The sequence below is a fragment of the Hypanus sabinus genome, chromosome 21 (genome assembly GCF_030144855.1).
Source record: "Hypanus sabinus isolate sHypSab1 chromosome 21, sHypSab1.hap1, whole genome shotgun sequence".
In the NCBI taxonomy this organism is placed as follows: Eukaryota; Metazoa; Chordata; class Chondrichthyes; order Myliobatiformes; family Dasyatidae; genus Hypanus; species Hypanus sabinus.
In genome coordinates this window covers 69,539,291-69,564,680 of record NC_082726.1, presented here as the reverse complement: position 1 = coordinate 69,564,680, position 25,390 = coordinate 69,539,291, and the positions used below count along the sequence as shown (strand labels likewise).

At 42.9% G+C, this 25,390-nt stretch overlaps 1 protein-coding gene across 3 annotated transcripts in view; it reads left to right on the top strand.

Annotated features, from left to right (window-relative positions):
- LOC132379180 (adenosine kinase-like) overlaps positions 1-25,390 on the top strand; it is a 298,065-nt gene that overhangs the window by 1,217 nt on the left and 271,458 nt on the right. For 2 of the 3 annotated variants that reach the window (XM_059946851.1, XM_059946849.1), the window contains exon 2: positions 13,519-13,593. In XM_059946851.1, the coding sequence (XP_059802834.1) occupies positions 13,519-13,593 (75 nt within the window). Of the gene's footprint in view, positions 1-10,415; positions 10,545-13,518; positions 13,594-25,390 lie in introns of those variants that run through there. The other variant, XM_059946850.1, reaches the window with a different exon arrangement.

Sequence of the window (25,390 nt, the reverse complement as noted above, 5' to 3'; positions counted from 1 at the left end):
GGAATAAGAGAAAATCTGCAGATGCTGGAAGTCTGAATTTTTAAAAGTCTGAACAAATTAGATATGGCAAAGTTACTTCCCATGTTAGGAGATTCTAGGACAAGAGGGCATGACTTCAGGATTGAAGGATGTCCTTTTAGAACTGAGATGCAGAAAAATTACTTCAGTCAGAGGGTGGTAGATCTGTAGAATTTGTTGCTGCGAGTGGCTGTGGATGCCAAGTCATTGGGTGTATTTAAGTCAGAGATAGATATGTTCTTGATTAGCCAGGGCATCAAAGGGTATGGGGTGAAGGCGGGGGAATGGGGATGACTGGACGAATTGGATCAGCCCATGGATAGCAGAGCACACTTGATGGGCCAAATGGCCTACTTCTACTATATTTTATGGTCTAAATCCAAGCAACACGCACAAAATGCTAGAGGAAATCAGCAGGCCAGGCATCATCTATGGGAAAAAGTACAGTCAATATTTTGGGCCAAGACCCTTCAGCAGGACTGGGAAAAAAAATGGGGTGTAAAGAGGTGGGGAGGGAAAGAGAAAAACACAAGGTGATATATGAAACCGGGAGTGGGAGGGATGAAGTAAAGAGCTGGGAAGTTGATTGGTGAAGGAGATACAGGACTAGAGAAGGGGTAGTCCGACAGAAGGCATGGAGGAAAGAAAAGGGGAGCAAGAGAGAGAAATGATTGGCAGGCTGTCTCCCAATCTACGTTGGGTACTCAGTGACCGATATAGATTGGGAGAATGTTTCGTTGAGCACCTACGCTCCATCCGCCGGAAGAAGCGGGATCTCCCAGTGGCCATCATTTTAATTCAACTTCTCATTCCCATTCAGTTATGTCAATCCGTGCCCTCCTCTACTGTTGCAATGAGGCGACACTCAGTTGGAGGAACAGCTTGTATTCTGTCTGGGTAGCCTCTAACCTGATGGCATGAACATTGATATCTTGAACTTCCGGTAATGGTCCCCCATCCCCTTTTCCCTCTCACACCATATCTCCTTGCCTGCCCATTGCCTCCCTCTGGTGCTCCTCCCCCTTTCCTTAATTCCAATGCCGCCTTTTCTCTCCTATCGGACTCCCCCTTTTCCAGCCCTGTATCTCTTTCACCAGTCAACTTCCCAGCTCTTCATTTCATCCCTCTCCCTCCTGGTTACACCTTCTATTTCTCTCTCCCCTCCTCCTCCTCTTAAATCTACTCTTCATCTTTTTTTCTCCAGTCCTGCGAATGGGTCTCGGCCCAAGATGTCAACTGTACTTTTTTTTCCATAGATGCTGCCTGGCCTACTGTGTTCCTTCAGAATTTTGCATATGATAGCAGAAGCTGTTTCAAAAATGTTGAGTGTGGGTCTTCAGGCTCTTGTACCTTCTACGTGATGGTAGCAATGAGAAGAAGGCATTCATGATGTTATCAGAAAGTGAATTTACCTATATGATATTAAAGTTGACAGTTTAATCAATGTTTATCAGATTATTTACCAAAACAAATTAAGTGCATTGGTGGTAGAATGCTTAAAAAATAAATTAGTGACTAGTGATTTAGACTTTAAATCCAAGGGCCAGGATTCAAACATCACCAATTTAAAATTGGTTAATAACTTGAAATTAAAATCATGTTCAGAAAGCAGAAGCTGCTGGAACTTGGAAATTAAAATAAACTATATGGAAGACAGTCAATTTGATCAGGCAGCAACTGGAGAGAAAACTGAGAATGAATGTTTCAGGTAGGGAATTTTTTTTAGATTTGTTTATCACATGTATGTCAAAACAAACAGTGGAATGCATCCTTTGAATTAACAACCAACACAATCTAAGGATGTGCTGTGGTCAGCCGGTAAATGTCATCGTATATTCTGACATCAACATAACACACTCATAATGTTTTGCAGAACATTCACCGTATCTGAAAAGTCAGTAAAGCTGATAAGTGAAAGGGCTGGAATGATGATAAAAGGGTGGAGACTGGGAATCTAAATGTGACTGAACTTCTCTTACACTTGTAATGGCATAAGAAAAGGGCAGTCAGCCCCCTGGGTCCATGCTTCCTCCCAAGACAGTAATTCTGCTGGTCTCGTTTCAACTTTCTATATCCCTGAATGATTGCCACTTATTCTCAAAAGCAAATGCCATAAAGGGTTCATTAATTCTTTCTGCCATAACCCTACAACAAACAATTTAGAGAAGCCATCTAATCTACCCAGAAATATTTAGGATGTTAAGGGAGCCCATAGCATCTGGAGGAAATCCACGTGGTCATGAGAGAATGTACTTTGGGTGTTTAAGAGAGGGTATTGATTGCTTCGAGATGCCTGGAGATGGAAGTAGAGGAAACTGAATGGAGGCTGTGAAAATATGCTGGAACTTTGAAAATGAGAATATAGGTTGGAAATCTGAAAAAGAAGAGACTAGATCTGTAGAGACAGAAAAATGAGATGTTGCCGATTGATGACATTGCGTAAGTACAGGGAATTCTAATCCAAAAAATAAATATGGTTGTTGGAAATTGTTAAATTCACCGTTGAGTCCCAGGAGTTGTCATGTGCTCTTGAATGACCTACACAGTTGGCTTACGTTGGACTAGTTTGAGGACAAAAACAAAAACCATAGTGAGTGTGGGTCAAGCATTTTGAGGCTCAAGGTTACTCCTGTGAACTCATTATAAGTCTTTTGTAAACTACTGACCAAATTTCTGTTTTGGAGCCACATTGCTAACAATTCCAAAACTACCAGCCCACCACCAGATATTCCAATTGTCATAGAGATGCCTTTTTATTAAATATCCGCTGCATATTGGCTACTCTGCCAATGAAAACAACTTCAGTTTATTTGGTCTTTCCACAAAGCTGAAAATTAACAAGGTGCAGTACTCTACACCATGTGCAATCATATACTTCCTGTAATGTGGTGTCCATAGGAGTAGAATTATGCTGTTAGCCCCATCGGGTCTGCTCCCGCTATTCTATTATGGTTGATTTATTACCTCCTTTTACCCCTTTCTCCTTCCTTCTCCATGTGACCTTTGATGTGCTGAACCTATCAACCACTGTATTAAATATGCCCAATGGCTTGGCCTCCTCAGTCATCTGTAGCAACCCGCTGGTGAATTAAATTCTTCCTCTATTCTAAATGGATGTTCTTCCATTCTGAGGCTGTGCCCTCTGGTCCCAGACTTCTCCCACCATTGGCAACGTCCTCACCACATTCGCTCTGTCTACACCTTTTAATAGAAAATTATAGCTGGGATCTTAATGTCCAAGATACACTTCATATCAAAAGGACAGGCAGGAGGGCAGTTGGGGTGGTGTTGCTTTTTTTGTTAAAAAGAATATGAAATTAAATCATTAGGAGGAGGTAACATGGATCAGAAGTTGCTGAATCATTGTGGATAGAGCTGAGGAACTGCAAAGGTAAAAATACCCCAATGGGAGTTGTGTACAGACCTTCAAACAGTAGTAAGGATGTGGTCTAAAAATTACAACGGAAGATAGAAAATGCATATCAAAAGGGCAATGTTACAATAGTCATGGGGTGATTTCAATATGTAGGTAGATTGGGAAAATCAGGTTGGTGCTGGTTTCCAAGATGAGGAAATATCTGGAATGCCTACAAGATGTCTTTTTAGAACAGATCGTGGTTGAGTCCACTTGGGGATCGACTATTCCAAATTGAATGTTGTGCTATAACCCAGAATTGATTAGAGAGCTTAAGGTAAAAGAACACTGAGGGGCAAGTGATCATAATATCAAATTCACCCTGGTATTTGAGAAAGAGAAGCTCAGGTCAAGTGTATCAGTATTACAGTGGGCTAAAGGGAATTATAGAGAGGAGAGGAGTTGGTCAGAATTGAATGGGAAAGAACACAGGCAGGCATGACAGCAGAGCAGCAATGACTGATACTTTTGGAGGCAGTTCGGAAGGCACAGGATATATACATCCCAAAGAGGAGGAAGTATTCTAAAGGCAAGTTGGCACTACTGTGGCTAACTAGAGAAGTCAAAGCCAAAGAGAGGGCAAATAATAGAGGAAAAATTAGTGGAAACTTGGAGGATTGTGAAGCTTTAAAAAACTAACAAGGCTACTAAAAAAAGTCAATAAAAAGGTAAAGATGGAGCATCAAAATAGTTAGCCAATAATATTAAGAGGAATGCCAAACATTTCTTGAGATACGCGAGGTGTAAAAGAGGTGAGAGTGGACACCAGACCGCAATAAAACAATGTTGGAGAGGTAGTAATGGGAGGACGAGGAAATGACAGGTGAACTCATTAAATTTTTTCCATCAGTCTTCACTGTCAAAGACACTAGCGGTATGGTAAAAATCCCAGGGGCCATGAAGTGTGTGAAGTGACCAATACTAGAGAGAAGGTTTGTGGGAAATTGACAGGTCTGAAGGTAGATAAGTCACCTGGACCAGATGGTGTACAACCAGGGTTCTGAAAGAGATGGCTGACGTGATTGTGGAAGCACTAATAATGATCTTACAAGAATCACTAGATTCTGGACTAGTTCCAGAAGACTGGAAAATTGCAAATGTTACCCTACTCCTGCAAGAAGGGAGAGAGGCAGAAGAAAGGAAACTATAGGCCAGTTAGTCTGACCTCAGTAGTTAGGAAGATGTTGGAGTCGATTATTAAGGATGAGGTCTCAGGGTAAAGTAGGCCATAGTCAGCATGGTTTCCTCGAGAAAATCTTTTTGGAATTCTTTGAAGAAATAACAAGCAGGTTAGACAAAGGAGAATTGGTTGATGTAGTTACTTGGATTTTCAGAAGACCTTTGACAAGCTGCCGATGGTATTATAGGGAATATTCTAGCAGTGCTCCATTATGAGTTGAGACCCAGAACATACTACAAGGATATTCTCTGAGGTTCTTTGAAAACATTAAAGTGGTTTTACCAACTCATGAAATTCCTGGTTTGTCTCTAAACTGTGGAAGGAACATCTGGGAAGACACTGAGGTTCTTTGAAAACATTAAAGTGGTTTTACCAACTCATGAAATTCCTGGTTTGTCTCTAAACTGTGGAAGGAACATCTGGGAAGACACTGAGCTCTCTGGATCAAGAAGTTGTGACTATGCCGAAGTCATGTACAAACTGGGAACACCAATCTGAAGTAAAAACAGAAAATGTTGGGACTAATCAGCAAGCTGGGCAGCATCAGCAAAAAGAGAAGTGGTTAATCATTGGAACAGTACTGAACATTACTCAGATGATGTACAGTAATTAGTAAGTACGTATTTGCAAGATTTCCACAATCACCATCATCACAAGGCTGTTTGTTTAGCCCCCTACTCTCCTGGATTTATACTTGTGACTGTAAAGCTAAGTACAGTTCCTTTACCATATTCATGTATGTTGACATGACCACTGTTGGCAAATCAAAGGTGGGGACAATTCAGGATACAGAATGGAGGTAGAAAATCTGGTTGAATGGTGCCATAACAACAACCTCCCACTCAGCATCAGCAAAGCCAAAGAGCCAGTTATTGACTAAAGTATGAGGAAACTGGAGGTCCATTTGCCAGTTCTTATTAGGAGATCAGAAGTGGAGAGGGTCAGTGACTTTAAATTTCTGGTGTTATCATTTCAGTATATGTGTCCTAGGACCAGCGTGTAAATGCTATCACAAAGAAGACATGATAATATCTCAGCTTTTGAGCAAATTCTTCATGTCATCTAGAACTCTAACAGACTTCTATAAATGCACAGTGGAGATTATCCTGATTGGTTGGATCACTGTCTGGTATGGAAATAACAATGCTCATCAACAGAAAAGCCTATAGAAAGTGGTGGATGCAGCAGTCTATCACAGGCAAAGCCCTCCCAAACATGGAGCACATCTACAAAGTGTGCTGCCACAAGAAAGCAGCATCCACCACTGAGGACCCCAACATCCAGGCCATGCTGTCTTCTCGTTCCTTCTATTGGGAAGAAGGTACAGAAATCTTAGATCCCACACCATCAGGTTCAGGAACAGTTATCACCTTATAAGTATCAGGTTCCTAAACTTATGTGGATTCTTCACTTGCCTGATTTCACAACCTATGGAATCACTTCGAAAGACTCCACTACTAGTGTTTTTGTTATTATTTTACTTTTTTATATTTGCAGGTTCTTTTTTAGCACATTGGTGCTATTGATTCTATTGTATGTCTTTATTCTACTATAACTACCCATGAGAAATTGAACCTGAAGGTAGCAAATGCTGACATATATGTACTTCAATAATAATTATTTGGAACTTTGAGCTTAATTATTTTGCCAAACTGGGTAAATTACTCTTGAAGTGCCAGGCAGTTTGTGCATATACTTCTCAAAAGCAGTATTGCAGTATTTTCTGCAATAACCTTGCAATATTGAAAAAAATCACTAAACAATTACCAGCAACAGATCACTTGCAATACCAGAGGAAACAACACACTGGACTATTGTTAAACCACCATTAAGAATGCCTACTGTGCTATTCCATGCTGTCACCACGGTAAATCTGATCACCTGGTTGTACTTCTACTCCCTAAGTATAGGCAGAGACTGAAGACTGCAGCACCAGTGAGGACCAAGAAGGTATGGACAAAAGAAGCACAGGAGTGCTTACAGGTCTGCTTTTAATGGGTGGTTTGGACTGTATTCAGGTATTCAGCTGAGAATCTGGATGAGTATGCTGCAGTTGTTACCAACTTCATTAAAACCTGTACAGATGAGTGTGTTCCTACAAAGACTTGCTGTACATTCCCAAACCAAAAGCTGTGGATGAACCAGGAAGTACGTAGTCTGGTAAAGGCTAGATGTGTGGTATTCAAATCTGGCGACCCAGAACTGTACCACAAAACCAGGTATGACTTGTGGATGGCTATTTCATGGGCGAAGAGACAATTTCGAATGAGGTTGGAGGCGACATCGGATGCATGACAGCTCTGGCAGGGTTTGCAAGACATTGCTTCCTACAAAGCGAAACCCAATAGCATGAATAGCTTTACTACCAGATGAACTCAGTGCCTTCTATACCCACTTTGAAAGGGAGAATATAACTGCAGCTGTGAAGATCCCTCCTGCATCTGATGACCCTGTACTCTCTGTCTCAGAGGCCGATGTTAGGCTAGCTTTAAAAGAGGGTGAACCCTAGCAAGGCGGAAGGTCCTGATGGAGTAAGGCTTTGAATACTTGTGCCAACAAACTGGCTGGAGTATTCAAGGGCACTGTCAACCTCTCATTGCTATGGGTAGAAGTTCCCACTTGCTTCAAAAAAGGCAACAATTATACTAGTGTCCGAGGAAATATAATGTGAGCTGCCTTAATGACTATTGCCCCAATAGAATTCACAACTACAGTGATGAAATGCTTTGAGAGGTCGGTCATGACTAGACTGAACTCCTGCCTCAGCAAGGACCTGTACCCACTACAATTTGCCTATTGCCACAATAGATCAATGGCAGACGCAATCCCAATGGCTCTTCATATGGCATCAGACCACCTGGACAATACAAACACCTATGTCAGGATACTGTTCATCATCTATAGCTCAGCATTTAATACCATCATTCCCACAATCCTGATTGATAGGTTTTACAGAACCTGGTCCTCTGCCCCTCCCTCCCTGGATCCTCGACTTTGTAACCAGAAGACCACAATCTGTGCGGATTGGTAATAATATCTCCTCCTCACTGACGATCAACACTGGTGGATCTCAGGTGTGTGCTTAGCCCACTGCTCTACTCTCTATACCCATGATTGTGTGGCTGGGCATAGCTCAAATACCATCTATGAATTTGCTGATGATACAGCCATTGTTGGTAGAATCTCAGATGTACAGGAGCAAGGTATACCAACTAGTGGAGTAGATTCTCAGCAACAACCTTGCACTCAACGTCAGTAAGACGAAAGAGCTGATTGTAGACTTCAGGAAGGGAAGACGAAGGAACACATACTAGTCATAGAGGGATCAGAAGTGGACCAAGTTCCTGGGTGTCATGATCTCTGAGGACCTAACCTGGTCCTAGCATATCAATGCAGCTATAAAGAAGGCAAGACAGCGACTACATTAAGAGTTTGAAGAGATTTGGAATGTCAACAAAAACACTTAAGAACTTATAGTAATGCCATGGAGAGCATTCTGACAGGCTGCATCACTGTCTGGTATGGGGGGGGGGGGGGGGGGGGGGCTACTGCACAGGACCGAAAGAAGCTGCAGGGGGTTGTATATTTAGTCAATTCCATCTTAGGTACTAGCCTACAAAGTACCCAGGATATCTTCAAGGAGCGGTGTCTCAGAAAGGCAGCGTCCATTATTAAGGACCCCCAGCACCCAGGGCATGCCCTTTTCTCATTGTTTCAATCAGGTAGGAGGTACAGAAGCCTGAAGACACACACTCAGTGATTCAGGAACAGCTTCTTCCCCTCTGCCATCTGATTCCTAAATGGGCATTGAACCCTTGGACATTATGTCACTTTAATATATATTATTTCTGTTTTTGCAAGATTTTTAATTTATTCAATGTACATATATTGTAATTGATTTACTTACATTTATTTTTTCTTCTATATTATGTATTACATTGAACTGCTGTTGCTAAGTGAACAAATTTCACAACACATGCCAGTGATAATAAACCTGATTCTGATTTTGTTTGTATATGCTGCATTTTTTGTTTTATTTCGATTTCTACCATCCATTTTTTAAATTTTCAAATCCTTGTACTGAGCTTGTCAAGGACCATTTGACCCAGTTGCTGCATAGTCTGCAGATCCCAAATAAGACATAGGAGCAGAATTAGACTAACTGCCCCATTGAGTCTGCTCCACCATTCCATCATGGATGTTCAACCACCTCAGAACCTACAGAACTAAATTGAAGGTTTTCTCTGTGAGGAACAGATTTAAATGAAAGATTGTGTGCCGCTTTGATTGAATATATTGAAACATTCACAACAGCTGTTTTCTTTGAATTTTTGTATGAAGGCTTATCAGCCACATCAAAATTATTGATGACAGGCATATAGATTGGGAATGATGGCATAATGTATAGTAAATCTACATGGGTATTACTTAACATATATTCTGAATCTGTTTATCCTTTGCACATCTACATTATCTAAATATTCTGAATATTTTTGAAATAATGTGGAATTGAGCTTATTTTTAGCATTACATGCTGATAATTCTCAAATGCAACTAAAATCTTAGCCTGGGTGTTCTATTGATGTATAATGTGAGTTTAACTGTTATTCATTCTTATTATGAATGTTCTTCTTAGTCTTAGTCCACAAATATAAGCCATGTAACTAAAACCGCCTTAATCCTTTGTAGTGTTGACATTAAAATAGAAGTGAAGATTAGTAATGGTTAGATTTTTACAATTAAGTCATAATATCACCACAGGCTTCAGACTTGTTTTGCCATCTGTATAAGTAACTGGCTCACTCCATACTGTACATGCAACCAAATTCCATGCGATCAGTGCAGAAATTGCATCTCGTAAATGTCAAATGATGTATTTCCACAAACAAGGTAAATATCTTGAAACAGCGCACAAAATGCTGGAGGAACTCAGCGGGCCAGGCAGTATCTATGTAAAAGAGCAAACAGTTCTTTTTCAAATATTGCTTTTTAGCAAGACATGGCAAAATTATTGTAAATTCAAATTAAATCAGAGGCTTCATTTGATACCTGATGGTTTCCTGGTTGACACTTTCCTCGTTGTTACTGCCTTTTCTGTTTTGACAAGTACTTAAAACGGCCCGTTGTATCAAAGTGAAAAATGATTCCTTTTCAATAATAGCAACAAGGACCGTTAGCTAACCTTAACACTAAAACATTAAATCGGAAATATGTTTTCATGTCAAATCTGCATGTACAGTACCTTGCCAGTCCACTCGGGGTAGAAGAGAGGAGAATTTTATACTTTCAGAGGATCCGGATTTATTTTTTATTAAAACATAAATACACAACTATAATGAACATTTTAATGCTTGTGATTGCTCCTGTTGTGTGAGTGGTATTGAGAGTGTATTAATTCCGCTGTTCTGCATTCAGATGGTTCACGTGAGCTTGTTTTCCCATATTCTCGGAGGCGGGCGATCCTACTTCCGTGAAGTTGTAAAAGATTTAACATTCAATCATTTGCCTAGACGCACTGTTATGTATTGTAACTAAAGTTGATCATGTTTAAATAAACAACCAGAATTAGCTAATGTCTGCACGTTTTGTAACGTTGCAATGTTAACTTGATTATGCTTGGAAGAGCTCGTTAAAAGCAGCGAATACAGCAATATATATAACGTGAGCGGCGTCAGGGAAAATGTTTGATCGAATGCGGTGATTGGCTGAGGAGCCGTCACTCGTCGCGCTCTGGTCGCTGCGATGTTGTGAATGGGAGCAACCGATGAATGGGTAGTGGTGAGGGCGGGTTTTCCGGTTCCAGGTTAGATTGATACATTTCACGGATGTCAGTCTGAGATAGGAGTGTGAATCACCGGCGGGAAGTGTGCTGCCCAACTCTTAATTCAGCCGACTGCGTTTACTGATCCCATTTAGCATGACGTGTCTCAGGTAAGTACTAGGTTGTGGAAGGACCTGTTTTGGATTGTGCGCTGATGCATTTATTTTTATGTGTTTTCTCGGCCCTTTCGCCCCTTGTTTTTGCTTTTTAATTGCAGTCTGCTGTCAGACCCAGCCAAAGCAGTTAGTGAACGAGCAGTTGACAGGAGGGTGAGATATTCTTTTATGACATTTATTGAAACCTTTACGGCAATTCTATGTCAGATATTTCCACAATGTCGATTTTAAAACACCTGTTCAATCGCTCTTTTTCGTACTGGCAGTAACGGATCTTAATGGAAGTCCATCCACTCCATATAAACTTTCTGCTCCACATAGAAAAGGGCATTGGGTTTCACTTCACGCTCAAGCTCTTATCTTAATGTGATATCTATGCTGACAAGAAGGCATCTTGGACTTCATATGCAGTATTTGCTGTCCCCAAACATTCTCTTTTAGCGGGGAAATCATTATATATTACTGTAATGAAGCTTGAAAATTTTCACCCTCTTAGTTTAGCTCGGCCAATCTGTAATAGCTTTCTTACAAACAGATCTGGTTGAGGAATTATTTAGCACTCAAAATTTTGAATGAGAAATTAAATTGGTTTCTTGTGGTTTGGACTTATCTCTGTTTTATAAATGTTAGTTTTATAAAGATACAAAAGCCTGCCTAGTTTTCTCATTCCTCAAACTTATACCAGGCAGAGTATGTTTTTCTTTTAATAGGGCCATTGTGTTGATATTGGAATTTAAAATTCTACTTTTCCATGGGTGAATGAAATCCAGATGGCAATTTTTTTTTCTAGTGTGCACTATCATTGCTGGAGAAAGATACAAACTATTGATATGAAAGTTCTATTTTTTTAAATCCTTGGAGGTTGAATTTGTTAGTGTAAAGTGAGTATATGCTAGCACATCACTTCAAAAACTGACCACTAGTTCGTCTGGCACCACTTGCCTTCGCTCTCCTACATTGACCTCTTTAGCAACAAAACTAGAGAGACTGATGTTTTTAGCTATCAGCGTGTTGGTGCCACGTTTCGGGGAAACATATGGTTCCTTTCCCATGGTTACTATGATGTAAAAACATACCAAATCCTTCGGAGAAACTCAACTCATTTGTAAAACAATAAGACCTCTGAGGGAACCTTGGAAGTCTAATTCTAAAGTGAACCTACCCTTTTCCCTTGGATTATAGGGCAATTTTTATCACTAAATTCCTCATCTAAGATATTTCAGTTTTTTTCCAAAATGTTTGAAAGTAGCATTGCACTTGATGTTAATATTCTGCAGTTTGTTGCACAACTGTGTTATCAAGGTAAGTCAGTGAATAATAACATGATTTTTCTGTCAGCTAGAACAAGTAAATGGGAATAACTTCAAGGTAGTGTTTTATTAAGGGCAAATGAAGTTGTGTTCTGTAAAGCAAATTGAATGGCTTGCATAAAATTTATACAGACAATATTAGACAAATGATTAAAATTTATCCACGCATTTTAATGATACTGGCTCAGGAGCCGATGGGTGCATTGATTCTGTTCCATCAACATGCTTGGTCTGTGAGTTAGAACAGTTATGTTATTGGTTTGAAGATTTCCACAATATTGTCTTTATAATTGTTATAGCTCCATATTTTAACTTCTGGGTAGGTTGTTAGTAAATGAACTAGTTTATGTTTTACCAAATTTCTAGAAGGAATAAATGTGCATCAAACCAACACCAGCTTGCGAGTGTAGGAGGATATAATCAGGAACTTGGCTTCTCAGCCTTTCCTTTTATTCAATACAATCATGTCTGATATGCTCAGGTCTCGCCACTTTTTCTGTACCAGTTCTCCATCATCATCAGTTCCCTAACCTTTCAGAAAACTTTCTACCTTTTTGTTCATGCCTTTAGTATCTAGTCTTCAGGACTCTGCACCTCAGTTTTAAATTACTGCCCCCCCCCCCGAATGTTTGAGTTGATGACTGAGAGAACTGTGCCTACATGTTCCCTTTCACATCTATGATGATTTCAGTTTCAAATACAATTGATAGTCCAATATTGAAAAAGTTGTAGGTATTGTTGAAAGGACTAAATATGGATGTGGAGAAGATATTTCCTATGGTGGGGATATCCAGAACTAGAGGGCACAGCCTCAAAATTGAGGGGTGACCCTTTAGAACAGGGGTAAGGAGGATTTTTTTTAGCCAAAAAGTAAATCTGTGGAATGCTGTGCTACAGACTGTGGTGGAGGCTCTGTCTATGCGTATGCTTAAGGTGGAAGTTGATCGTTTTCTGCTCGGTCAGGGCATCAAAGCATGTGGTGAGACAGCAGGGGTAACAGGTTGAGTGGGATCTGGAATCAGCAATGATGGAATAGTGGAACAGACTCGATGGGCTGAATAGCTTAATTCTGCTCCTATGTCTTACAGGCTTATAGCCAGAAAAGGATTCCAGTAACATCTTGTGCAAGGGTGATGCAGAGGATGTATTGTGGCTTTATTGTTCAAGGGAGTTCCCAAGAACTTCACTGTAGCCAACTGGAAATATTTCATACTGAGAAGTCTTTTTCACTCAGTTGTTTTGTCTGTAATATGCAGTTGAATTCTGTGATCTACATACAATATGCCTTATTTATGTCCAATTTTGTGTGAATTTACCAGAGGAAGTGCTTGTATTTGCATAGACATACAAACAAGCTGGATGAACTCAGCAGGTCGGGCAGCATCCGTTGAAAGAAGCAGTCAACATTTCGGGTTGAGACCCTCCGTCAGGACCCTTCATCAAATACCTTTGTATTTGCATAATTTGTTGTCTTTTGCATATTGGTTGTACATCTTGCGTGTGGTTTTTAATTGATTCTGTAGTATTTCTTTGTATTTACTGTGAAACAAGAAAATGAATCTCAGGATAGTATATGATGATGTGTACTTTGATAATTAAATTAATTTACTTTGAGGTTTGAACTTTTGAATTAATATAGCCTTGTGCTTTAATTTTAGACAAAATATTCTGTTTGGAATGGGAAACCCCCTTCTTGACATATGTGCTATCGTGGACAAAGATTTTCTGGACAAGTAAGTTTTTACAATACTTTGAAAGTATAGGTCTTTGTAAGTTTTGTCAGAATTATGTCATGCAGAAGTTTATGCATGACGATGCTGCAGACTTGATGCTGAATAGTGTATGTAGTGGAACTTGGAGCACTTGATGTGAAAAGAATTGAATGTAAATGATACTGAATCAATGTTGATTCTAGATAAATGTTTTTATTGCATGTATGGATTCCGATATGACAAGTTTAGATATTAACTGTAAAGTTTATTGAAATATAAACTCATGGATTCTGGTTGAGATTAGTTTCTGAAGTGTGTTGTGTTCCAATTGCATTTTGCTATTTTAAGAACAGGTCTGGTGAAGCAGTAAAAACCATTTCCTGAAAGTAACTTCTGATGTTACAAGAATTCCATATTTAAAACTGATATCTGTAATTATCTGCTGCAGCAACTTCAGAATGCGGACATTTTCTTCCATTTGTGTTAAGTTTTGAATAGCAGGATCTGTTACTCGTCACAAGAAGTGGGGGATTTAAGGACCAATGCCCATCAGGACTTGTTCTTCAGTTGTAAAATGATTTGGTAATTAGGCATTTGGCAAGGGCCAATAAAATGTTGGGTTTAAGTAGAGTGACCATTTTGAGAGCTGTTGCAGAGTAAGCTGTCAGGGTTAGAGTGGGGAACTGAGGCTTTGGTGAGAGAGACAGAGGCCAGAGTGAGGCTTCTATCAACTTTTTCTTTATTGTATTAGTAGAGCAGCAAGAATAGATCACAGAGCAGTGGCATGCTCTTCCACAATATGGGAAATCAGGGTGATCTTCAGTGTTTCTGATGGCGCTGGGTGACCTACAAATCATTCAGCAAACTGAAGAGCTGTAGGGGGGCAGTCACAGCTAGGTTGCAGTAGGAGAAAGAATGGAAGTAGGCAGACGGTGAAGAGTACTCCCATGGCCAATCTCCTCAATATAAAGTATATTGATTTGGATATTGTTGGAGTGGAGGGAAACAGTCATGAGGGGAAAACCCTAGTGACCAGGTCTCTGGCAGTGATCTGCCTCTGGGACTCAGGGGAAGAAGGGAGAAGAGCAGAGCAGTGGTTATAGGGAATTCAGTAGTGAGGGAAGGAGAAAGAAGATTTCATGGATGTGAACTAGACTTCTGAATGGTATGTTGCCTCTTAGGGCTCCACGATCAAAGACATCTCAGATTGGGTCCACGGCACTCTTTTCTTTGCCAATATTTTTATTAATTTATATATAAGAGTACAGAGTACAAGAAAAAATATTTATCAATACATTATACAAAATTGCATTTAAAGACTCCTTACCCTATGTTCATACAGATTGTTTAATTCGTAACATTGAAATATAGTAATTTCATTATGTTAAAAAATCTAACCAACTACCAAGACCAAAGCTGATTAGTAAAGAAAAAAAATATTAATCATCATCTGTGCTTTAACAACAAATCAAATGTTTTGAAAATAATTCAGAAAAGGTCCCCACAATGTTTGAAAGTCTTGACCAGATTCAGAGGTTGAACATTGAATCTTCTCTAAATTTAAACTTGACATCACATCACGTAATCATTGGGCGTGAGTAGGAGGAGCTGCATCTTTCCATTTAAGCAAGAGTGTCCTTCTGGCCATAAGAGAAATAAAAGCCAAAATGTCTAAGTCAGATGACTCCAAAATAATATCCTTTTCTCCAACAATATCAAATAAAGCGGTCAAAGGATTAGGCTTAAAGTTTACTTTAAAAAGTATCGAGAAAGTTCAAAATATTTCTTTGCAATATTTTCCAAGACTCGGGCATGTCCAAAACATAGGAATGAGTGAAGCTTCTCCATTATTACATTTATCACAATATACACATATATCTAAATAAAAACGAGACAACTTATCCTTGGTCATATGGACCCTATGAACCACTTTAAATTGTAGGAGAGAGTGGCGGGCACATAATGATGAGGTGTTAACCAATTTAAAAATTTGATTCCAAGATTCCTCAGAAATTGAAGTCTAAGTCTCGTTCTCAAAGATTTTTAATTTTATCTAAAGGAACACTTCTCATTCCCAACAGCATTATATAAATATTAGCTATAGATCCTTTATAAAAAGGTTTCAAATTAAAAATTACATCTAGTAGATTCTATCAGGACTTTTAGGAAATGTACTTACTTGAGACTGTAAAAAATCTCTTATTTGTAGGTATCGAAAAAATGAGTTTTGGGTAAACTATATTTAGTTGACAGTTGTTCACCGAGAAGAGACTTCCCTCTACAAACAAGTCCTGAAAGCATTTAATACCTAATCTATCCCATTCTTTAAAAGTCATATCAATCACAGAGGGTTTAAAAAAAAATTAGAAAAAATGGGACTTGAAAGAGAAAATCTCAATAAGCCAAAGTATTTTTGGAATTGTATCCAAATTCTCATAGTATATTTAACTACCAGATTATCAGTTAACTTAGTTCAGAGACAGAGGAAGTGAGAATCCAAGGAGAGAAATAATAGAAAATTTATTAACACAGTTATTTAAAATTAAGGTATTTAAAATTTTGAGAGGGATAGATAGAGTTGACGTGAACAGGCTGTTTCCATTGAGAGTAGGGGAGATTCAAACTAGAGGACATGATTTGAGAGTTAGGGGGCAGAAGTTTAAGGGAAACACGAGGGGGTATTTTACTCAAAGAGTGATAGCTGTGTGGAATGAGCTTCCTGTAGAAGTAGTAGAGGCCAGTTCAGTTGTGTCATTTAAGGTAAAATTGGATAGGTATATGGACAGGAAAGGAGTGGAGGGTTATGGGCTGAGTGCGGGTAGGTGGGACCAGGTGAGATTAAGGGTTCGGCACGGACTAGGAGGGCCAAGATGGCCTGTTTCCGTGCTGTGATTGTTATATGGTTATATAGTTAGTTTCTTAAAAAAAAACTCACATCGGGCAATCCTCATAATTAATTTAATATAAGGGCAAATCATGCTTGACTAATCTATTGGAGTTTTTCGAGGATGTAACCAGGAAGTTAGACAAGGGAGGTCCAGTTGATTAGTGTACCTCGATTTTCAGAAGGCATTTGATAAGGTCCCACATAGGAGATTGGTAGGTAAAATCAGAGCTCATGGCATTGGGGGGAAGATATTGACATGGATAGAAAACTGGATGGCAGATAGAAAGCAAAGGGTAACAGTGAATGGGTGTTTCTCAGAATGGCAGGTGGTGACTAGTGGGGTGCCACAGGGCTCGGTATTGGGACCGCAGCTGTTTACGATTTACGTCAACGATTTAGATGAAGGCATTGAGAATAACATCAGCAAGTTTGCTGATGATACTAAGCTGGGTGACAGTGTGACATGTGATGAGGATGTTAGAATTCAGGGTGACTTGGATAGGCTGGGTGAGTGGGCAGATACTTGGCAGATGACGTTTAATGTGAATAAGTGTGAGGTTATCCACTGGGAGTAAGAACAGGAAGGCAGATTATTATCTGAACGGTGTAGAGTTAGGTAAGGGAGAAAAACAAAGAGATCTAGGAGTCCTTGTTCATCAGTCACTGAAGGTGAATGAGCAAATGCAGGCAGGCAGAGACGAAGGCTAATGGAATGTTGGCCTTTATTACAAAGGTAATTGAGTACAAGAGCAAGGAAATCCTCTTGCATTTATACAGGGCCCTGGTGAGACCACACCGAGAGTATTGTGTACAGTTTTGGTTTCCAGGGTTAAGGAAGGACATCCTGGATATAAAGGAAGTGCAGCATAGATTCACGAGGTTAATTCCTGGGATGTCCGGACTGTCTTATGTAGAGAGGTCAGAGAGACTGGGCTTGTACACGCTAGAATTAAGGAGATTGAGAGGGGATCTGATTGAAACATATAAGATTATTAAGGGATTGGACAAGATAGAGGCAGGAAATATGTTCCAGTTGCTGGGAGAGTCCAGTACCAGAGGGCATGGTTTAAGAATAAGGGGTAGGTCATTTAGGACAGAGTTAAGGAAAAACTTCTCCCAGAGAGTTGTGGGGGTGTGGAATGCACTGCCTCGGAAGGCAGTGGAGGCCAATTCTCTGGATGCTTTCAAGAAGGAGCTAGATAGGTATCTTATGGATAGGAGAATCAAGGGATATGGGGACAAGGCAGGAACCGGGTATTAATAGTAGATGATCAGCCATGATCTCAGAACGGCGGTGCAGGCTCGAAGGACCGAATGGTCTACTTCTGCACCTATTGTCTGTTGTCTATAACCAAAATGTAAGATTTCTTATATTAACTGCCCAATAATAAAATCTAAAGTTTGCTGAGGCTAATCCTCCATTCTTTTTATCTTTTTGAAGATGAATTTTATTTAACCTAGTACGCTTATTCTTCCATATATAAGACGATATAATAGAGTCAAGAGAATCAAAAGAAGATTTAGGAGTAAAAACAGGCAATGCTTGAAAAAGAGATATAAATTTAGGTAGAAAACACGAGGAAATCTGCAGATGCTGGAAATTCAAACAACAACACGCACAAAATGCTGGTGGAACACAGCAGGCCAGGCAGCATCTATAGGGAGAAGCACTGTCGACGTTTCGGGCCGAGACCCTTCGTCAGGACTAGAGTATTGTAGTGGTGTGCTACACACAACGCTGAAATAACGACACGCAGTTGGTGAGTTGCAGTTGCAAAAGAGATTTATTCAAACTTCGCGGCCTTGCTTTAAAGCCTTCCTGTTTCCGCCCTCCTTGGGCGGGAATGCTGTAGGGGGCGCGTATTCACAGTCCTGTCCTGCGCGCGGGCTTTTCCCCTTGCTGGTGAAGTAGGCTTAGCGTCCTTTTTGGGACCGGCCTCAGTGCCGGCGTGCGCCACTTTGTGAGCCAGTTCGAGTGTGCTAGGAAGTGGGTCGCCACGTAACACCCCCCCCCCCCCCCCCACTGTTCTCAGTCTGGGTCGGACTCTGTTTGGGAGGTCTGCCTCTGCGCCACGGTGCCTGAATCTCAACCGGCTGCTCCAAGTCCACATGGGCTGGTTTCAGTCAGTCCACTGTGAAAACGTCCTCTTCCCCCCAATGTCCAGCACGAATGTGGACCCGTTGTTTCTGATCATTGTAAATGGCCCCTCGTAGGGCCGTTGTAGCGGTGCCCGATGTCTGCCCCGTCGTACAAAAACAAACTTACAGTTTTGCAGGTCTTTGGGTATGCAGGTTGGGTTCTGCCCATGCTGTGACATGGGTATGGGGGACAGGTTACTGAGCCTCTCGCATAGTCTGTCTAGGACTGCTGCGGGTTCTTGGGGCAGCCTCCTTGGGGCTGGTATGAACTCTCCTGGGACGACCAGGGGTGCGCCGTACACCAACTCGGCCGACGAGGCATGCAGATTACGAGCAGGACCCAGGGAAGCTCGTCCACCCAGTTAGGCCCTTTGAGGTGGGCCATGAGAGCCGACTTCAGGTGATGGTGGAAACGCTCCACTAGTCCGTTCACCTGTAGGTGGTAGGCAGTAGTGTGGTGCAGCTGTGTCCCCAAAAGGCTGGCCATAGCTGATCACAGACTGGAGGTGAACTGGGCGCCTCTGTCGGAGGTAATGTGGGCCGGTACACCAAAGCAAGATACCCAGGTTGCAATCAGTGCCCGGGCGCAGGATTCGGAGGTGGTGTCAGTGAGCGGGACTGCCTCTGGCCATCTTCTGAACTGGTCCACGATAGTCAGGAGGTGCTGCGCCCCTCGCAACACTGGCAGGGGCCCACAATATCCACATGAATGTGGTCGAAACGCCGGCGGGTGGGGTGGAACTGCTGTGGCGGGGCTTTGGTGTGCCGCTGCACCTTGGCTGTTTGGCAGTGCATGCACATTTTGGCCCATTCACTGAGCTGCTTGCAGAGTCCGTGCCAAACGAACCTGTTGGCTACCATCCAGACGGTTGTCCTGATGGAGGGGTGCGCCAAGTTGTGAATGGAGTTGAAAACGCGCCGCTGTCAGGCTGACGGGACGGGGTTTGCCAGTGGTGACATCACAGAGTAGGGTCCTCTCACCCAGGCCTACGGGGAGGTCCTGGAGCTGCAAACCGGAGACTGCAGTCCTGTAACTAGGGATCTCCTCATCTGCCTGCTACACCTCCGCCAGCGCTTCATAGTCTACCCCCGGGACAGGGCTTGGATGTTAGGGCGAGAGAGGGCGTCCACCACGACATTGTACTTTCCTGGGACATGCTGGACATCCGTCGTGTATTCGGAGATGTAGGACAGATGTTGCTGCTGGCGGGACGACCAGGGGGCAGATGCTTTCGTGAACGCAAAGGTAAGCGGTTTGTGGTCCGTGAACGCGGTGAAGGGCCTACCTTCAAAGAAGTACCTGAAATACCAGATTGCCAGGTATAGCGCCAACAGTTCCTGGTCGAAAGCACTGTATTTGAGCTTGGGTGGTCGTAGGTGTTTGCTGAAAAACGCCAGGGGTTGCCAGCGACCCTCAATGAGTTGTTCCAGCACCCCACTGACTGACGTGTTAGATGCATCCACTGTAAGGGCAGTAGGGACATCCATTCTGGGGTGCACTAGCATCACGGCGTTTGCCAAGGCTTCTTTGGTTTTAACGAAAGCGGCAGCGGACTCCTCATCCCAGGTAATGTCCTTGCCCTTACCCGACATCGGGGCGAACAGGGGGCGCGTGATTCGGGCTGCTGAAGGGAGGAAGCGGTGGTAGAAATTCACCATACCCACGAATTCCTGAAGGCCTTTGATTGTATTATGTCGGGGGAAATGGCGGATTGCGTCTACCTTGGCAGGCAGAGGGGTTACCCCGTCTTTAGTAATCCTGTGGCCCAGGAAGTCGATGGTGTCGAGCCCGAACTGGCATTTGGCCAGGTTGATTGTTAGGAAGTATTCACTCAGTCGGGCATGGAGTTGACGGAGGTGGGACAGATGCGCCTGACGACTACTGCTGGCTATGAGGATGTCGTCCAAATAGATGAAAGCGAAGTCCAGATCGCATCCCACTGCCTCCATTAACCGCTGGAACGTCTGTGCAGCATTCTTTAGGCCAAACGGCATGCAGAGGAGCTCGAAAAGGTTGAAAGGGGTGATGAGAGCTGTTTTGGGGACGTTGTCCAGATGCATCGGGATTTGATGGTATCCCCGGATGAGGTCTACCTTGGAGAAGATCCGTGCACCGTGCTGGTTTGCTGCAAAGTCCTGAATGTGCGGCACAGGGTAGCGGTCCGGTGTTGTAGCCTTGTTCAGCCTGCGGTAGTCGCCGCTTGGTCTCCAGTCCCCTGTTGCTTTGGGCACCACGTGCAGGGGGGAGGCCTAGGGCTGTCGGACTGCCATATGATCCCCAATTCCTCCATCCTCTTGAACTCCTCCTTCGCCAGTCGGAGCCTGTCCGGGGGAAGCCTTCAAGCATGGGCCTGGAGGGGTGGTCCTTGTGTCAGGATGTGGTGCTGTACGCCGTGTCTGGGCATGGCTGCTGTGAACTGCGGTGCCAGAACCGATGGGAAATCCGCCAGGACTCTGGTGAAGTCGTTGTTGGACAGCGTGATGGAGTCTAGGTGTGGGGCCGGCAACTGGGCTTCACCCAGGGAGAACGTTTGAAAGGTCTCGGCGTGAACCAGTCTCTTCCCTTGCAGGTCGATCAGTAGGCTGTGAGCCCGCAAGAAATCAGCGCCCAGGAGCGGTTGGCTTATGCGCCAGTGCAAAGTCCCACGTGAACCGGCTGGAGCCGAATTGTAGCCGCACTGTACGGGTGCCATAGGTCCTTACTGTGCTGCCGTTCGCGGCCCTCAGGGAGGGATCCGGTTCTCTGTTGCGGGTGTCATAACTCGTCGGAGGTAAGATGCTGATCTCGGCTCCGGTGTCAACCAAAAAGCGGCGTCCTGTCTGCTTGTTCCAGACGTACAGGAGGCTATCCCAATGACCAGCCGCCATAGCCATCAGTGGTGCCTGGCCCTGGCGTTTCCTAGGAACTTGCAGGGCGGGCTTCTGCACCCTTCCGCTGGTGGTAGAAGCACCATTGTTCGTCGGTCTTCTCACACCTGCTTCTGGGTTTTGTGGGCTCTGCTGCTGGGCCTGGTCTGCTGTTGGGCGCGTGGCTTGGTGATCTGTACGACGGATGCCCCACTCTCCTTCTTGGCTTTCCACAGCATGTCTGCCCAGGCCGCCACCTTCCGGGGGTCACTGAAATCCGTGTCAGACAGCAGCAGGCGCATGTCCTCGGGCAGCTGCTCCAGGAACATCTGCTCAGACATGAGGCAGGGCTTATGTCCTCTGGCCAGGGACAGCATCTCGTTCATCAAAGCCGATGGCAACTTGTCTCCCAAACCATCCAGATGCAGTAAGCGGGCAGCTCGCTCGCGCCGTGAGAGTCCAAAAGTCCTTATGAGCAAGGCTTTGAATTCTGTGTATTTGCCATCCTCTGGGGATGACTGTATGAACTCCTGAACCTGGCAGCTGTACCCTGTTCGACGGAGCTCACCACGTAGCAGTAACGTGTGGCATCCGAGGTTATCTGCCAAATGTGGAATTGGGCTTCTGCTTGCTGGAACCATAGGTGAGGTCGCAGCGTCCAGGAGCTTGACAGTTTTAATGAAACTGCACGAACAGCTGCAGCGTCGTTCATCTCCGGCCTAAATATCGTTTGGGCCGTCGGGGTCACCAATTGTAGCGGTGTGCTACACACAGCGCTGAAATAACGACATGCAGTCGGTGAGTTGCAGTTGCAAAAGAGCTTTATTCAAACTTCGTGGCCTCGCTTTAAAGCCTTCCTGTTTCCGCCCTCCTTGGGCGGGAATGCTGTAGGGGGCGCGTATTCGCAGTCCCGTCCTGCGCCCGGGCTTTTCCACTTGCTGGTGAAGCAGGCTTGGCGCCTTTTTTGGGACCGGCCTCAATGCCGGCGCGCACCACTTTGTGAGCCGGTTCGAGTGCACTAGGAAGTGGGTCGCCACAATATATTCATTTTGATAGAGTGAATTCGGCCAATCAGCAATAACGAAAGAGGCGACCAATTTGATAGTATTTTTTTTACATGATTCAATAGGGTAAGAAAATTTTCTTTTAGTAGACACTTATAGTTTTTAGTGATTGTTACACCTAAGTAGGTAAATTGTTTTCTTACAATTTTAAAAGGAAGGTTAAAATTTATTGGTATCAAATTATTCAAAGGAAAAAATTCACTTTTATGGAGGTTTAATTTATAACCTGAGAACTGGCTAAAACAAAAGAGTAAAGAAAGCACATGGGGTAACGAAGTCTCAACATTAGAAATAAATAATAGCAGATCATCAGTGTACAGTGAGACTTTGTGAATAGTGTCTCTCCTTAAAATACCGGTGATGTCATTAGATTTTTGAAAGGCAGTGGCTAAGGATTCTAAAGCCAGATCAAAAAGCCTTGTCTGTTGACACGTTGAAGCTTAAATGGTTTGAAATTATGAGAATTGGCGATAACCCTAGTGGAAGGAGCTAAATAAAGTAATCCATTGAATGAAAATGGGTCCAAAATTGAATTTTTCTGAAGTTTTAAATAAATAATTCCATTCAACTCTGTCTAAAGGTTTCTCAGCATCTAGGGATACCACATAATCCGATATCATGTTAGAAGGAAAATAAATAACTTCTAATAACCGAAGAATATTAAAGTGAAAATATCAATTTTTGATAAATCCAGTTTGGTTATCAGAAATGACAGATGGTAAAATATTTTCAATCCTATGGGCCGAAACTTTAGAAATTGGTCTATAAGAAGAGCATTCAGTTGGATCCTTATTCTTTTTAAGAATAAGCGAAATGGAAGCCTCATGAAAAGATTGAGGAAGTCTGCCTGACTTGAATGAATCCTAAAAAACTGAACATAAATGAAGTATAAGCAGTGAGGAAAAGATCTTGTAAAACTCTTGTTACCTACCCTGTAACTGGGTGTCAGACCAGCAGAGAGAGAAGAATCCATTGGAGTCTGGTGGTACTATATTCAAAAGTGTTTATTAGTAAAATAAGAAAAACAATACCAATAATGCAAATATACACATAACACGGGTTAGCAATAATAAACCTAAAAATGTAGGAATAATAATAAGCAATAATAAACAAGCTCTATCGATGTCTAGGGGTAAATGAATTGTCATAGAAAAGTATAAAGTTCAGTTCACGAGTGCTGAGGTAGCTATGGTTGTTGTGCTGTGAACGTTGGGGAGAGAGAGAGAGCGAGCCAGATGCAACTGCTGCAGCAGGCAACCCTTCTATTGTTTTCTTAATCCGTCGTACCATTGTGGTGGTCATTCAGCTTTGACCCCTCCATCCTTCAGCTAGACAGTTCTTCTGTGGTGGACTCATCACTCTGGCATGAGTGGACACACACTCATGTCCCCACCGGCCCTGCTGTTACTCTGAGAGCTTTACTGACCGATCTCCTGGTTCGGTCTCCGAAGCCCCTACCTTCCTTGTAGGTTCACAACCCTCAGTCAGGGTCCACTGGTGTGTCTGAAGGGTGTCTCTCCAGACCTGTCTTTTATCCCTACTAATGGGGTCTCGGCTATCAATCAATTCTGAATGACTGTGTCCATCAAATCAGGCCAGCCTGCATTCTCCTGAGGAATGTTAACGAGCAAAATAATGTTGTTGTAGCGAAAAGGTAAATAATCCAGGAACAGTCTCAGTCTCTCTCTCTCTCTCTCTCCCTCTCTCTCTCTCCCTCTCCCTCTCCCTCTCCCTCTCCCTCTCCCTCTCCCTCTCCCTCTCCCTCTCCCTCTCCTCTCTCTCCCCCTCTCCCCCTCTCCCCCTCTCCCCCTCTCCCCCTCTCCCCCTCTCCCCCTCTCCCCCTCTCCCCCTCTCCCCCTCTCCCCCTCTCCCCCTCTCCCCCTCTCCCCTCCCTCCCTCTCCCCTCTCTCCCTCCCTCCCCCTCCCCCCCTCTCCCTCCCTCTCCCTCTCCCTCTCCCTCCCCCTCTCCCTCCCTCTCTCTTCCCTCTCTCTCTCTTCCCCTCTCCCTCTCTCTCTCTTCCCCTCTCTCTCTTCCCCCCTCTCTCTTCCCCCTCTCTCTCTTCCCCCTCTCTCTCTTCCCCCTCTCTCTCTTCCCCCTCTCTCTCTTCCCCCTCTCTCTCTTCCCCCCCTCTCTCTCTCTCTCTTCCCCCCTCTCTCTCTCTCTTCCCCCCTCTCTCTCTCTCCCTCCCCTGTAGCAAATGTTAGTTCCTGTGTTTAGTTTCTCTCTCATGAGCAGCATAGCAACACCAATAGTCCATGGTTCTTGGGGGGGGGGTGGGGGGGGAATGGTTAACTCTGCACCCCTTTGTCCATCAGGTCTGTTCATCATTCATAACACTCTCGAGAAAATCCATCTGGACCCGGAGCTTTCCTCAAAATTTCTTCAAACGAAATAGGTTGTTCCAACAACTTTCTATTGATGGCAGAAATTGTAAGAATGTTTAGTTGGTCTAAAAAATTGTTCATTACAGTGTTATCCTTAGAAGATTCAGAACTATAGAGTTTAGAATAAAATTCTCAAAGTATCATTTATTTCTAAATAATCAGTTGTCTTATCACCATTAGCTTTGCAAATTTGTTTAATCTGCTGTTTAGCTATAAAGGTTTTAATTTGTTCAGCCAATAATTTACCTGTTTTATCACCATGAATGTGAAATTGTCTTTCATCTTTTAGGAGTTGGGTGTCAATTGGATAATTTAGAAGGAGATCATGTTTAATTCTAGTTTCAACATTTCTTTTGTATAAGGCAGGTTCTGGAGCCAAGGCATACTCTTGATCTAATTATTTCAGCTGATTAGCTAAATCACTTCTCTCTTTATTAGCTTTGTTCTTAATACTTGCAGTAGAATAAATAATTTGTCCTCTAATATACACCTTAAA